We start from the raw sequence: 13,410 nt of genomic DNA on the forward strand, positions 1-13,410 counted from the left end.
AGACAGTGTGCGCCCTGTGAGAGCCCGTTCAATCCCTCTCACGGCAGGTGTCGGCCAAATTCCAGGTGACACACACAAACATCTAACACCGCTCGCTTGGCACTTAGCAGATGTGTGGCCAATCACGCTGTTAGCACGACAACAGTCAGCAGACAATCACTGTCGAGCTGGATGTGAAATCTGTCTAAGTGCCCGCATGAGTCTGGCATTGCAAAAAAGCAACACACATGTGGTGCATGTTTCACGCGTGAGTCGCACCCCACACTTGCTTATATGTATGTACAGACATGAACACATGCAGGGCCGGACAACCACGTCAGAGCACACACAGCAGAGGGAGGCACCTCCCAGCTGGCGACCAGAGACACAAATGACAGCTCAGTGCACAGGATGTCTCACATTAAAAACTCAGAGACTACTGCCAGGACAGGTATATTAATAAGTACTACACTACCTACATACACAATTACATAACAAATAGCTAAAAAATAATGATCACATAGCAGAGAGTGACACGTTGGTGTGTGCGCTGAACTAACGGGGTGTGTCCACCGACTGCCGCAGCTGTTGAGATCTCTGGTTATGGACGTTGCAGCTGGGGAACACGTACCGTCTTTGGACAGACATGAACATACAACTGTCCACTGTGACATGCGTGTTTCTGTTTGCTGTTCTCACGTGGACATACATAAAAGCATATATCGCTGTTGCAATGGGCTGCAGCGAGCAAGCGCACGGCGCACACATTGACAGGCTGCCCCAAGTGAAACGGACCGTCAGCTCATAACACACAGCAGGGGATCTGAATGTCACGTCACCCACGTTTGCTCTGTTTCATATGACACAGTGTCTGTCCTGTGGTGCGCCGTCCACAAGACACACGTCGGGCCGGACACATGCTCAGTGCCGACTGGACACATCGGGCCAGCAGATCTGGACATGATAAGAGTGCACTGCTTCATTCATGTCATTTCATGACTGTACATCTGTGACCATGGGTCATCTACAGAGGGATTCAATAAAATGCGGTGTTGTTTTTATGGTGTGTGGTTTTAGTTTTTTTTTAAATACATATATCGCCTTGTTGATTTCAGGCATTTTATGCACCTTTTATAGGACAGTGATGGTAGCGCAGTGGTAAAGTTTCTGGCTGGCAATCAGAGATTTTGTAAATTGCAGATTCGAATCCTGTGGGTGGCATGTATTTTTTTTTTCACAGCAGCTGTGCGATGTGGTTACACATGCTCCAGCTGCTCGCTGTGTTCCCGCTGCAACAATTTTATGCATGCTTGTGCGTGTGCATGGAACCATTGCAGTGAGATCATTCACGCCTGCCCCTCCCAACGTTGACTCAGTGTTTTCGTGGTTCACTCATATGAGCTGTTTCGCTGTGATTCGCCCTGATTTGTACTTATTCATACTATGTGTGAAGGGGCCCTTTACAAATGATCTTCTTTCAATAAAACTTTAGGTGTAATCATCAAAACCACACCAAAGCTGCCTCAAGGCGCTTCACACAAGTTAGGTTGAACCTTACCAACCAACCAGTGGTAAGAAAAAACTCCCTCTGATGATTTGAAGAAGAAACCTCAAGCAGACCAGACTCAGAGGGGTGACCACTCTGCTTAGGCCATTCTACCAGTTACAACTTTACAAAGTTTTACAAAGCTGAAGAAACAGGAAACATCAGCTTCAGGTGTGGCATCTCTCGGTCAGTCCAGTATCCCGTTGTACTGTGACGCCACGACTATACATTTCCCTCCGCACCTCAGACAGAGACAAAAAGAGCAGAATCAGTCAACCAAAAAAACTACACCTCAGGTATAATTCATCAGCATTAAATCAACAGGAAAACAGAGAAAATACTGAGGTGGTCGCCGGCCGCTAGCCCTAAGATTCACTAACAGACCCAGAATTTAGATAAAGTTGAGGCCAAGACCTGTGCCATTACTAATTTATGTTTCCAAAACGTCACACCTGTGTGGCTAACATATGGTATGTTACCCACACAAGTTCATGGATGTAGTAAATACAAAGTATCAACAGGTGGCGCACTTCAAGTATTTCTTGTTTCTTCTGTCCGATGATCAGGTATCGTGGCTTCGACTGTCGTAACAACTTGTTCTACACTCAGGCGGGGGAAGTGGTCTTCCACGTAGCCACCGTTGCTGTGGTCTACAACCGACTGCAGCACAGCCAGCGCTTCTACCTGGGTCACGACGACGACATCCTCAGCCTCACCCTCCACCCGCTCAAAGACTATGTTGCCACTGGACAGGTATACCTGGAGAAAAACAGCACTCAGTCTTATTGCCAAACATAACAAAATCATAACATGGTTTGTGTTCAGGTTGGACGAGACCCAGCGATCCATGTTTGGGACATCCAGACTCTGACGTGTTTGTCATTACTAAAAGGCCACCACAACCAAGGAGTGTGTGCTTTGGAGTATACAGGTATACACACGCTAATCCTTAGAGCGATCTCTTCACCTGTAATCCTGTGTCGCTGTCTGTTAAAGGACATGTCTCATGTTTTTTAAAGTTCCAGTTAGTAAGATAACATATAAGTACTCATGATTGTAAGTGTTTGAAGTCAGGGTCGTAGGCGCACCATCTAATTATTCCTAACTTGTCGTGTAATTTATATGTATCTTTAACAGAGTTCCAGATTTTAATTTGAAATTTTGTCCATGGATTTTGCAGTTTATTTAAGCAATTGCCCAGGTCTTTATTACCCAATACTGCCTGCATTGGGGGTCCTTAATGAGTGACATTTCAATGTCTTTCCACCTGGCCTGGTAGTCTTGATTACACAAATTTATCAATGGTCTAATTTGGGATGAGAAAAATAATCCTTTAAATTTGGTACAGCCATTCCTCCTCTCTCTTTAAATAGTTGCAGTGTTCTAAACCTTACCCTGGGTTTTTTCTCCTGCCAAATGAATCTGGAAAATCTATTATCCCATTCAGAGAATTGTTTTGTGGTTATTTCAACTGGGAGGGCCTGGAATAGAAAAAGAAATCTCAGGAGTATATTCATTTTTATGGTCTCCACCCTTTGAGTAAGGTTCATAAAGGGGTTGGAGTTCCATCTTTGTATATCTAGTTTTATTCTAGTAAGGAGTGGGTCATAGTTAGTCTTTGCTAATGTGGTAATGTTCTTTGGAAACAGTACACCTAGATGTTTCATTGAGTCTTTGTCCCAGTTCAGATTAAATTTGTCCTTAATTTGTTTGGATGGAATATAATTATGTGTTAGGATTTGGGTTTTCTGAACATTCAGTTTATATCCCGCGTATTTACCAAAGCTATCTAGGAGCTTGAATAGTTCAGGAAATGAGTGAGCGGGGTCTTTTACGTATATTAGGATGTCGTCCGCATACAGTGCAATTTTGTGTTCATCTCCATTTATGGTAATACCTAATATTGTCAATTTGCCTAATCCATTGAGCGAGCAGTTCTATATACAGTGCGAATAAGAGTGGTATCAGTCCGCAACCTTGTCTAGTGCCTTGCTCTAGTTTAATTGTGTCTGAGAGATGACCATTTATTTTGATGCGGGCAGATGGATTACTGTATAGACTGCTGATTCCCTGAATAAATTCTTTATAAAAGCCGAATCTCTCGAGAGTCTTATATAAAAATTTCCATCTCACAGTGTCAAAGGCCTTCTCTGCATCAAGGCTTACCAATAAGGCCTGAGTCTTATGTTCTTGTTTATAGTTTATAATATGTAGTGAGCATCTAATATTATCATGAGTTTGTCTTTGGGGAATAAAGCCCGTTTGGTCTGTCTGTATCAAGTAAGGAAGAACCTCTTCAACTCTCTTGGCAAGTATTGATGTATACAATTTGTAGTCAGTATTCAGGACAGAGATTGGTCTAAGTGATCCACAATCTAATCTGTCTTTTCCCTCCTTCGGAATGACCGAGATTGTAGCTTCTCTCCAGGTTGGCGGGATTTTCCCCTTGTTTAAACCTGTGTTAAATATACTAAGGAGGTTTGGTGTTAACTCGGTTCTGAAGATCTTATACCATTCAGCAGGGTACCCATCTGGCCCTGGTGATTTGTTTGTTTTTAACCTTGAAATCCCACTGTTCAGCTCTTCTTTTGTTATTTTTGCTATTAATTTTCTGTTTTGATCTTCTGATAGAATGGGTAAGTTAAGGGATGTTAAAAACTGCTCTATTCTCTGTTCCTCTTCTAATTTTGGTTGGGTATATAATTGTTTGTAGTAGTTTTGAAATGCCATTTGTTGTTGGGAAAGTGTAGGAACACGGACCCACAACAGGGGGCGCAAATGAATGGACAATGGAGGAAGTCAAATAACAACACTTTACTGTTGTGAATAAGCACAACAAACACAACGGATTACAACAATAGACAAAGAAGTCAATTCACAAAATGTGTCACGTGGGCAGGCTCGAAGATAAGAGACGTCTGTCTAAAGCAGAACTGGAACCACACGATTTCCTCCGCCACCGAACCCCGGGAATACTGGAGCCGCCAAGTCCCGAACTCCCAGGTGGCCACTGCCTCCGCGTGTCGGATCTGGTACTGCTGGCGAGGAACAAAAACAGTTAAATGTGGGTGCGTTTGCACCCAGCAACCCGTATGGCGGGAAAACCACCTCCACCGCTCGTCGGAAGAATGTCTGCTATTCAACGCACAAAAGTAACAAAGTGTTAATGTCAAAAAGACAACACAGTCGGCTGAGTACTGTACCTCCTAGGTAGAGCGATATCTCGGCAAAGAGGTGGAGATGTCATCTTGCTGATATACCACTGCTGATCATATGATTGGTGACAGCTGTCATAGGCGATAAGTGACAGCTGTCACCCTGGCTGCTCCTGTGAGGCGGCAGCGCCCTCTGGTGCCTGGAGCCCGCACTCCAGACAGGGCGCCCTCTGGTGGTGGTGGGCCAGCAGTACCTCCTCTTCAGCGGCCCACACAACAATTTGTATTTCGTTTTGCTTATATAGTAATAATTCAGAGTGTGGGTCCCTAATTTTGTAGATTGTGTTATCTGACTGTTGTTTTTTCAGTTTCCTTGCCAGTAGCTTAGAAAATTTGGGGCCAGATTCATAATATTTTTGTTTTGTATAAATCATGTTTTTTTTTTTTTTGTATTTCTTGTGTATATTGGGTGTTAATTTCATTCCTAACTTCTTTCAGTTTTGAAGTGAGGTTTTGGTTAGATCCCTTCATATGTTTTATTTCGAGTTCTTTTAGTTCTTTATTTAATTCTGATAATCTTAACTGCCTTTGTTTCTTTTGGTATGCGCAAAAATATATAATTTTCCCCCTGAGAACCGCTTTTAGTGCATCCCATACTATTTCTGGGCCAACTTCTCCATTATCGTTTTCCTCCATATAGTGTTTGATTTCTTCTTTGATTTTTGTTTTAAATTGTTCACTATTAAAAATACTTGTATTTAACCTCCATAATAAGATTCCAGGGTTGTTATTTATTTGCAGTGACATGGAGAGGGGTGCATGGTCTGACAAGTCAATATTACCTATCTCACAGTCATGTATTCTATGGCGATCTTTTTTGAAAATGAAAAAGTAATCTATTCTGGAGTAGACAGCATGTTAATGGGAGTAATGTGTGTAGTCTCGGGTTGTTGGGTAGAAGTCTCTCCAGAGATCGATTACTCCCAGCTCTGCCATGAGGATCTTGATCTTCTTGTGTATGGGGGTTTGGGTAGAGTCTTTGGAACCATCCAGTTTGGGATTGAGGTGTATATTCCAGTCTCCCCCACATATAAGTATGCCCGTTGCCTCCATCATTAGGTCAAAGATTTTTCTATAGAAACTTATGTCACTGCCAGGAGGTGCATAAACATTAAGAAGGGTTATTTGAGCTCCTTCTATTTTGCCAGAGATTAATAAATATCTTCCCTCTTTGTCATTTACTTGTGAGATTTTTTTCAAGTTTAACTCTATGAGATAGTAAAATGGCTACCCCTCTCTTACGACCTGCTCTATAGGATGAATAGTACACTTGAGAAAACCCCATTCTTTTCAGCTTTTCATGTTCTACAGAATTGAGGTGAGTTTCTTGCAAAAACACAATATGTGCATTCTCCTTTTTCATTTTACTCAATATCTTGCTTCTCTTAATTGGGTTCAGTACCCCATTTATATTGAATGAAACAATTTTAATATTTTGATTAGCCATAATGTTCTATTTGTATTGCGTGTGGTTGGGTTTCCCCTACATCATGAATAGATTCTCTAACCTCATACATCCCAGAAACTCTTGTGAACAGCGAGAGATGAACATCAGTAGGAACAGTAACACAAAACTTAGCAAAATGTCTTTACATTCTTTAGAGTTTCTTTCTTCCAATGTTGAGGCTCTTTCTGCATTAGCCTCTGAGGGGGTCGAGATGTTAAACCCCGCATAAAGGGATGTCCAGCTCTTCGTTAAGAGTAGGGCCCTTTGAGATGACTGCTTAACTTCTACAGTCATGGCTTAAGCATTTCTGTGTCCTGACCATTTTACACAGTTTTAAGGTAAATAATGAAGGTTTTTAAATGAAATCAGAATGAACCATATGAGGCTTCAGGCATCCAGGCAACTAAATTCAGCCTAGTCTATAAGAGTCTTTAAGTCCAAAATAAAATTAGACCATCTGGTCCATAAATCTAATGAAATAAGATGTGAACTGCGGCAGACTTATCTGTATCTTTTACTTGATAAGATGTTTGATGTCCCTCACTCTGGAGGAGGATCACGTCTGAACTCCTGGAGTTTCTCTTTGTACTGCGTGTGAGGGGCTTTTTTCTTTTGCGGTGTGGTAGCAATGGTATTCCTGACTCCAACCCGACGGCACACTGCCACTTGCCATGTAGATAATCAATCAGTCAATCAATTTTATTTATATAGCGCCAAATCACAACAAACAGTTGCCCCAAGGCGCTTTATATTGTAAGGTAAAGCCATACAATAATTACAGAAAAACCCCAACGGTCAAAACGACCCCCTGTGAGCAAGCACTTGGCAACAGTGGGAAGGAAAAACTCCCTTTTAACAGGAAGAAACCTCCAGCAGAACCAGGCTCAGGGAGGGGCAGTCTTCTGCTGGGACTGGTTGGGGCTGAGGGAGAGAACCAGGAAAAAGACATGCTGTGGAGGGGAGCAGAGATCAATCACTAATGATTAAATGCAGAGTGGTGCATACAGAGCAAAAAGAGAAAGAAACACTCAGTGCATCATGGGAACCCCCCAGCAGTCTACGTCTATAGCAGCATAACTAAGGGATGGTTCAGGGTCACCTGATCCAGCCCTAACTATAAGCTTTAGCAAAAAGGAAAGTTTTAAGCCTAATCTTAAAAGTAGAGAGGGTGTCTGTCTCCCTGATCTGAATTGGGAGCTGGTTCCACAGGAGAGGAGCCTGAAAGCTGAAGGCTCTGCCTCCCATTCTACTCTTACAAACCCTAGGAACTACAAGTAAGCCTGCAGTCTGAGAGCGAAGCGCTCTATTGGGGTGATATGGTACTATGAGGTCCCTAAGATAAGATGGGACCTGATTATTCAAAACCTTATAAGTAAGAAGAAGAATTTTAAATTCTATTCTAGATAAGAGTTGGGTCTCTTGTTGATCCATATTGGTTGGGGCTGGGATGATGGTCACCGGAAAACCGCGTGAAGCCATGTCCTCTGTCGCCTCTGCTGCATTCTGATACAGGCGGGTGCCATCATTATAAAAAACTCTGAGTCGTGCTGGGTAGGGGGTCTGGAATTTAATTTTCCTTTCCTTGAGTACTTTATTTGCTTCTGCATATTCCATATGTCTCTTGAGGACTGCAGATGGATAGTCACGGTCTATGTAGAAGCGGGTGTTGTTGTAGAAAACCTCTCTTTTTTGCCAGGCTCTCCGGATCACCTCTTCTTTCACTCTGTAACTCGCGAGCTTTACAATGATAGACCGGGGTTTTACCTGTGGGTCAGTAGGCCCCAGGAGCCCTGCGTGTTCTCTCAATTTTGAGCTCTGTGTCTGGTGGAAATCCCAGTGACTCTTTCAATAGGTTTTACAGGAAAGAGGGGATATTGTTCCCCTCTGCGCCTTCTGGTATGCCGTATATTCGAATGTTGTCTCTGCGAGCATGTCCTTCTTGATCGATCAGTTTAGCCTCCATGTCAGCCTGGCACTGTGAGAGCCGTTTTAGTAGCATTGGCACTGCTTGTAATGCTGTTTCCGCTTCGTCAATTCATGTCTCAGCTTCCACCAGCCTGTCGTTCGTCTTGTGTAGTTCTTGTTTAATCTCTGTGAGTTGGTGTTTATTATCTCGCCTGAAGTCCCGCAGTTCGTTCAATATGCCACGCAGGCTGGTGTCTTCGTCCTCATTCGTCCTGCTAGTTGGGGAACTACTTTGGCTAGCATCGCTTTGTAGCATGCCTTCATCAGTATTTACTGTCGCGGCCACATTTTTACCACTTCTTGTGCTAACCCTGTTCATCATCACGTTTACAAAACACTTACTTTTGACTTATCTCAGGAGTTATCAGGGTTAATTTCTGAAACCGTCGGAGAGCACAGATCTCAAGATGCCATATTTGTTGCGACCCAGAAGTATCTCTTCACCTGTAATCTTGTGTCTCTGTCTGGTAATCCAAACACTTCACCTGTAATCTTGCATCACTCTGGCTTAATCTGAACTCTTCACCTGTAATCTTGTGTCTCTGTCTGCTAATCTGAACTCTTCACCTGTAATCTCCCATCTCTGTCTGGTAATCCAAACTCTTCACCTATAATCTTGTGTCTCTGTCTGGTAATCCAAACACTTCACCTGTAATCTTGTGTCTCTGTCTGGTAATCCAAACACTTCACCTGTAATCTTGCATCACTTTGGCTTAATCTGAACTCTTCACCTGTAATCTTGTGTCTCTGTCTGCTAATCTGAACTCTTCACCTGTAACCTCCCATCTCTGTCTGGTAATCCAAACTCTTCACCTGTAATCTTGTGTCTCTGTCTGCTAATCCAAACTCTTCACCTGTAATCCTGCTTCTCTGTCTGCTAATCCAAACTCTTCACCTGTAATCTTGTGTCTCTGTCTGCTAATCCAAACTCTTCACCTGTAATCCTGCTTCTCTGTCTGATAATCCAAACTCTTCACCTGTAATCTTGTGTCTCTGTCTGCTAATCCAAACTCTTCACCTGTAATCTTGTGTCTCTGTCTGCTAATCCAAACTCTTCACCTGTAATCCTGCTTCTCTGTCTGCTAATCTGAACTCTTCACCTGTAATCTTGTGTCTCTGTCTGGTAATCCAAACTCTTCACCTGTAATCTTGTGTCTCTGTCTGGTAATCCAAACACTTCACCTGTAATCTTGCGTCACTCTGTCTTAATCTAAACTCTTCACCTGTAATCTTGCGTCACCGTGGCTTAATCTGAACTCTTCACCTGTAATCCTGCTTCTCTGTCTGCTAATTCAAACTCTTCACCTGTAATCTTGTGTCTCTGTCTGCTAATCCAAACTCTTCACCTGTAATCCTGCTTCTGTCTGCTAATCCAAACTCTTCACCTGTAATCTTGTGTCTCTGTCTGCTAATCCAAACTCTTCACCTGTAATCTTGTGTCTCTGTCTGCTAATCCAAACTCTTCACCTGTAATCTTGTGTCTCTGTCTGCTAATCCAAACCCTTCGCCTGTAATCCCTGCGTTGCTGTCTGTTAATCTGGACTCTTCACCTGTAATCCCCGTGTTGCTGTCTGTTTTTGTCTCAGTGGATGGGAAAAGTCTGGTTTCAGTGGGCATCGATGAATGTCACTCCATCGTTGTTTGGGACTGGAAGAAAGGAGAGAGACTGGCCAAGGCACGGTACTCAGCCCTTTGCTGTTCTCGTTCTAATCCACACTGTTGTTTCCTCTTTGTCCTCTGATGTATTAGAATTTGATCTGTTTTTGTGGGTTCATGAATTCCTGCAGGGGCCACAAAGACAAAATCTTTGTGGTGAAGAGTAATCCTTTCCGGATCGACAAGATGGTGACTGTGGGCGTGAAGCACATCAAGTTTTGGCAGCACTCAGGTTGGTTTTGGTTCTGGGCCCCCACAATACACCTCTAACGCCCCCCCCCCCCCCCTTCCTGAATAGACAGAATAAAAAAATTGAGAGCTGATTGAAATATGAAGTGGGCGGTCCCTGGAGTCATTAACGCCGCCTCGTCCATGGAAGACCAAATGTGAGAACTTCAAACCTGCATGGACGCATTTCAGTCAGACTTTGTTTTACTGTGTACCTTCATAAATAAAACAACAATCTCAGATCTCCCATGTGCCTTCTGTCAAACTGTAGCCAATGTTGAGCTTCGCCAGGAGGCGCCAAAACAATTTTGGAAATGGCCGCGTCTGTCTGTCTACTCTGTAGCAACAACAAACCCTGAACCTCTGACCACTGTGTGCCTGTAGGTGGTGGCCTCACATTTAGACGAGGGATTTTTGGAAACTTGGGCAAGCAGGAGACCATGATGTCAGTGAGTTACGGGCGCTCAGAGGACCTGGTCTTCTCCGGTGCCACCAATGGAGACGTTTACATCTGGAGAGACACGTCGCTTATCAAGACCATCAAGGCTCACGATGGCCCCGTGTTCGCCATGTGCTCTCTGGACAAGGTACCACCTGTCCAGGGTCTGCAGGGGGGTCTGACTTTGGACAAACACAATCCGGTAAATTCTCCCAGAGTGAGTGAGAACATGGTTCAGGTCTCCTGAGGTCCAGAGGTTCAAGTAGCTGTCTTACAGTAAGGAGGCTATGGGTTCAGATCCACCAACGCTGAGTTCCTGTCCCACGTTAGGACCCATCTGGCACCAGGCAGAACCCAGCTGAACACCAGCTGAGGGTTGAGACTGTTGTCTCAGTCTGGGTTTGAGGCAGATTTGTCAGCTGGGCTAAAGGTGTCTCTGTGTTTTCTGCTTCCTGTGTTGCGTTCACTGTCCAGGGCTTTGTGACTGGAGGAAAGGACGGCGTGGTGGCGCTCTGGGATGACATGTTTGAGCGATGTCTCAAAACGTATGCCATCAAGAGGGCTGCGCTCTCACCGGCATCCAAAGGTAAGGTTTGGGGATTTGATCTAAAGAGCAGCTCGCTGGTTAAAGTGTTTGAAGGACGTCCTGATGCTCTGCAGATGCTCAAAAACACAAAGAGGATAAAAGTTCAAAAGTCTGGTGTGATTTCACACTCGTTCTGTCATTCGTCTGACAAAATTACGTCTTGAGATAAATGTGGTTTTAAAGTCTCCGTGTCCAATCAGAGACCGGCACAGCAAAGGGGCGTGTCTCTCTGTCAAAGACTTCTTGACAGATGGTGACGTGTGTCTGTGGTTCCTCCTCCTCCGAGTGCAAACAGGTGAAGTGACAGAAAGGGTCAATTCCAGGTCACCTGAGGACACACCATCCAAAAGAGGCGGAGCCACGGAAACCTGTTCAAACTCATGCACGCCTCCTACTGGACTGTTTTCTGTGTCTGCTCAGACTCCAAACTCAGTAAAAAACAGATTCATGTGCAAATCCGATTGGAATCTGAAAAAAAAGATTTTTCAAAACTCTTTTAAGCCTCATTCGTGGGTTTAAATTCAATTCAAATCTAATTTTTACAAATCTGCTTCGGTCTGAATGCTCAGATCAGGTTTGGGGTGTGTTTGGGGACGCGCTGCACGTCATGTCTCAGGTGTGTCGGAGCTGCTCGGCAGCATCCGCATCGCTTGTCTCTCTGGATTTCTACCTCAATTATTCAGAAAAAAAGTATTATTTTTGTGTCATCGTGACTCAAAAGCATCAATTAAAAAAAATAATCACCTCCATGGTGCTCTTGGTCTTATCAGCCAAGTTCTGAGACCAAATGTGTCATCGGCTACAAAATGATTATTTTATATAACGTGGCATCCAGCGGGACAAAGCGGGGCGCATTGGCACGAGCATCAAATCTGTGCAAGTGTCAAGGTGCCTTAACCCTCGTGTGATCAGCTCAGCGACGTCACTGATCGAGAGCTTATTGATGACTCAGCGTATAGACATGCGTCTGTCGAGTTGAGTATTTGTGACCATGTGGTCTTCATTGTCCTCTGCCAGGACTGCTGCTGGAGGACAATCCGTCCATTAGAGCCATCACTCTGGGACATGGACACATCCTGCTGGGAACCAAAAATGGAGAAATCCTGGAGATTGACAAAAGTGGCCCGATGACACTCCTGGTCCAGGTCAGGATCTGATCACGATGACACATGTTCATGGTGTCATGATTTGTTGACATCTGAGCTGATAGATTTCAACTTTTTGCTGATCATCTCTTTATCTCGTTACCAATCTCACTCTGGCCAGTAGGGAAATAGAGACATGTGGCACAGGTACACACAGGTGTGTGTAGGAGTGTAAAGGTGGTGAAACAGCTGAGGCATCCTTCGGAGTTCGGGCTCACAGTCGTTGCTATGGAAACAGGATTCATTACTCCCTGGAAAGTAAAGGGCCATTTCATGGATCTGAGCAGGAAAGCTACTTGTGGATACGATTCTTGACAGGACTCGGCTCCAGACAGAACTCGGGTGCAGCTACTTGACGCTCCATCTGGTCGAGTGTGTCGTTACGCCACACTGAATGCCAGCGCAAATATCAGCAGCTTTCCTGTTCAGCCTCTGCTGATCCTCACAGAGGCTTTGATTTCATTGCTCTCTGGGACAAACTGATCATTTTCTGGATATCATGGCGCCTAAACACCGGTGCTGTGAGCACCGTGTGGCAGCGGGGACGGAGTTTCTTTCCTTGAAAGCACCACCATTCATTTGATAGACATTCACTGAATAGTTGTGATGTGTTGCAGAGCCTGTGAGACTTTTTAAAGCTGAGCATGTGATGTGTTCAGGGTCACATGGAGGGCGAGATCTGGGGATTGGCAGCTCACCCTCTGCTTCCTGTCTGCGCCACCGTCAGTGACGACAGAACTCTGAGGATCTGGGAGCTGTCAGCCAATCACCGCATGGTCGCCGTGCGGAAACTGAAGAAAGGTGAAGAGACGACAGGAAATAAAACCAGTTCAGTTAAAAACCAGAAACAACAGTTTAAAATGGTTCATTTAGCTTTAATACCAATTTAAGAACTTTTGCCCTCATGTACTCCAGTTTAAAATGTTTTCAGACTTAAGTCTATCTTAAAACAGTTATTTGAAACTATATAGTAATTATTAAACATTTATCTAATACTTGATGTTTGTTTTACATTTGAATGACTGTTCAAGGATGATTCTTTGAGCTTTATTAAAACCTATTTATCCGATAATAAAACCATGATACAGTGACCGTGATGGGTTGATAGTGAGTGATGTTGGGTTTGGTTGATAGTGAGTGATGTTGGGTTTGGTTGATAGTGAGTGATGTTGGGTTTGGTTGATAGTGAGTGATGTTGAGTTTG

At 44.0% G+C, this 13,410-nt stretch overlaps 1 protein-coding gene across 1 annotated transcript in view; it reads left to right on the plus strand.

The window, feature by feature from the left end:
- Nucleotides 1-13,410, plus strand: part of LOC117525707 (echinoderm microtubule-associated protein-like 6) — a 78,077-nt gene that overhangs the window by 17,577 nt on the left and 47,090 nt on the right. Inside the window, exons 11-18 of the mRNA XM_034187637.1 lie at nt 2,092-2,278; nt 2,351-2,456; nt 9,739-9,832; nt 9,940-10,040; nt 10,421-10,623; nt 10,950-11,061; nt 12,079-12,206; nt 12,866-13,007. Coding sequence (XP_034043528.1) covers nt 2,092-2,278; nt 2,351-2,456; nt 9,739-9,832; nt 9,940-10,040; nt 10,421-10,623; nt 10,950-11,061; nt 12,079-12,206; nt 12,866-13,007 — 1,073 coding nt within the window. The remainder of the gene's footprint in view (nt 1-2,091; nt 2,279-2,350; nt 2,457-9,738; nt 9,833-9,939; nt 10,041-10,420; nt 10,624-10,949; nt 11,062-12,078; nt 12,207-12,865; nt 13,008-13,410) is intronic.

The sequence above is a fragment of the Thalassophryne amazonica genome, chromosome 15 (genome assembly GCF_902500255.1).
Source record: "Thalassophryne amazonica chromosome 15, fThaAma1.1, whole genome shotgun sequence".
NCBI classification, from domain to species: domain Eukaryota; kingdom Metazoa; phylum Chordata; class Actinopteri; order Batrachoidiformes; family Batrachoididae; genus Thalassophryne; species Thalassophryne amazonica.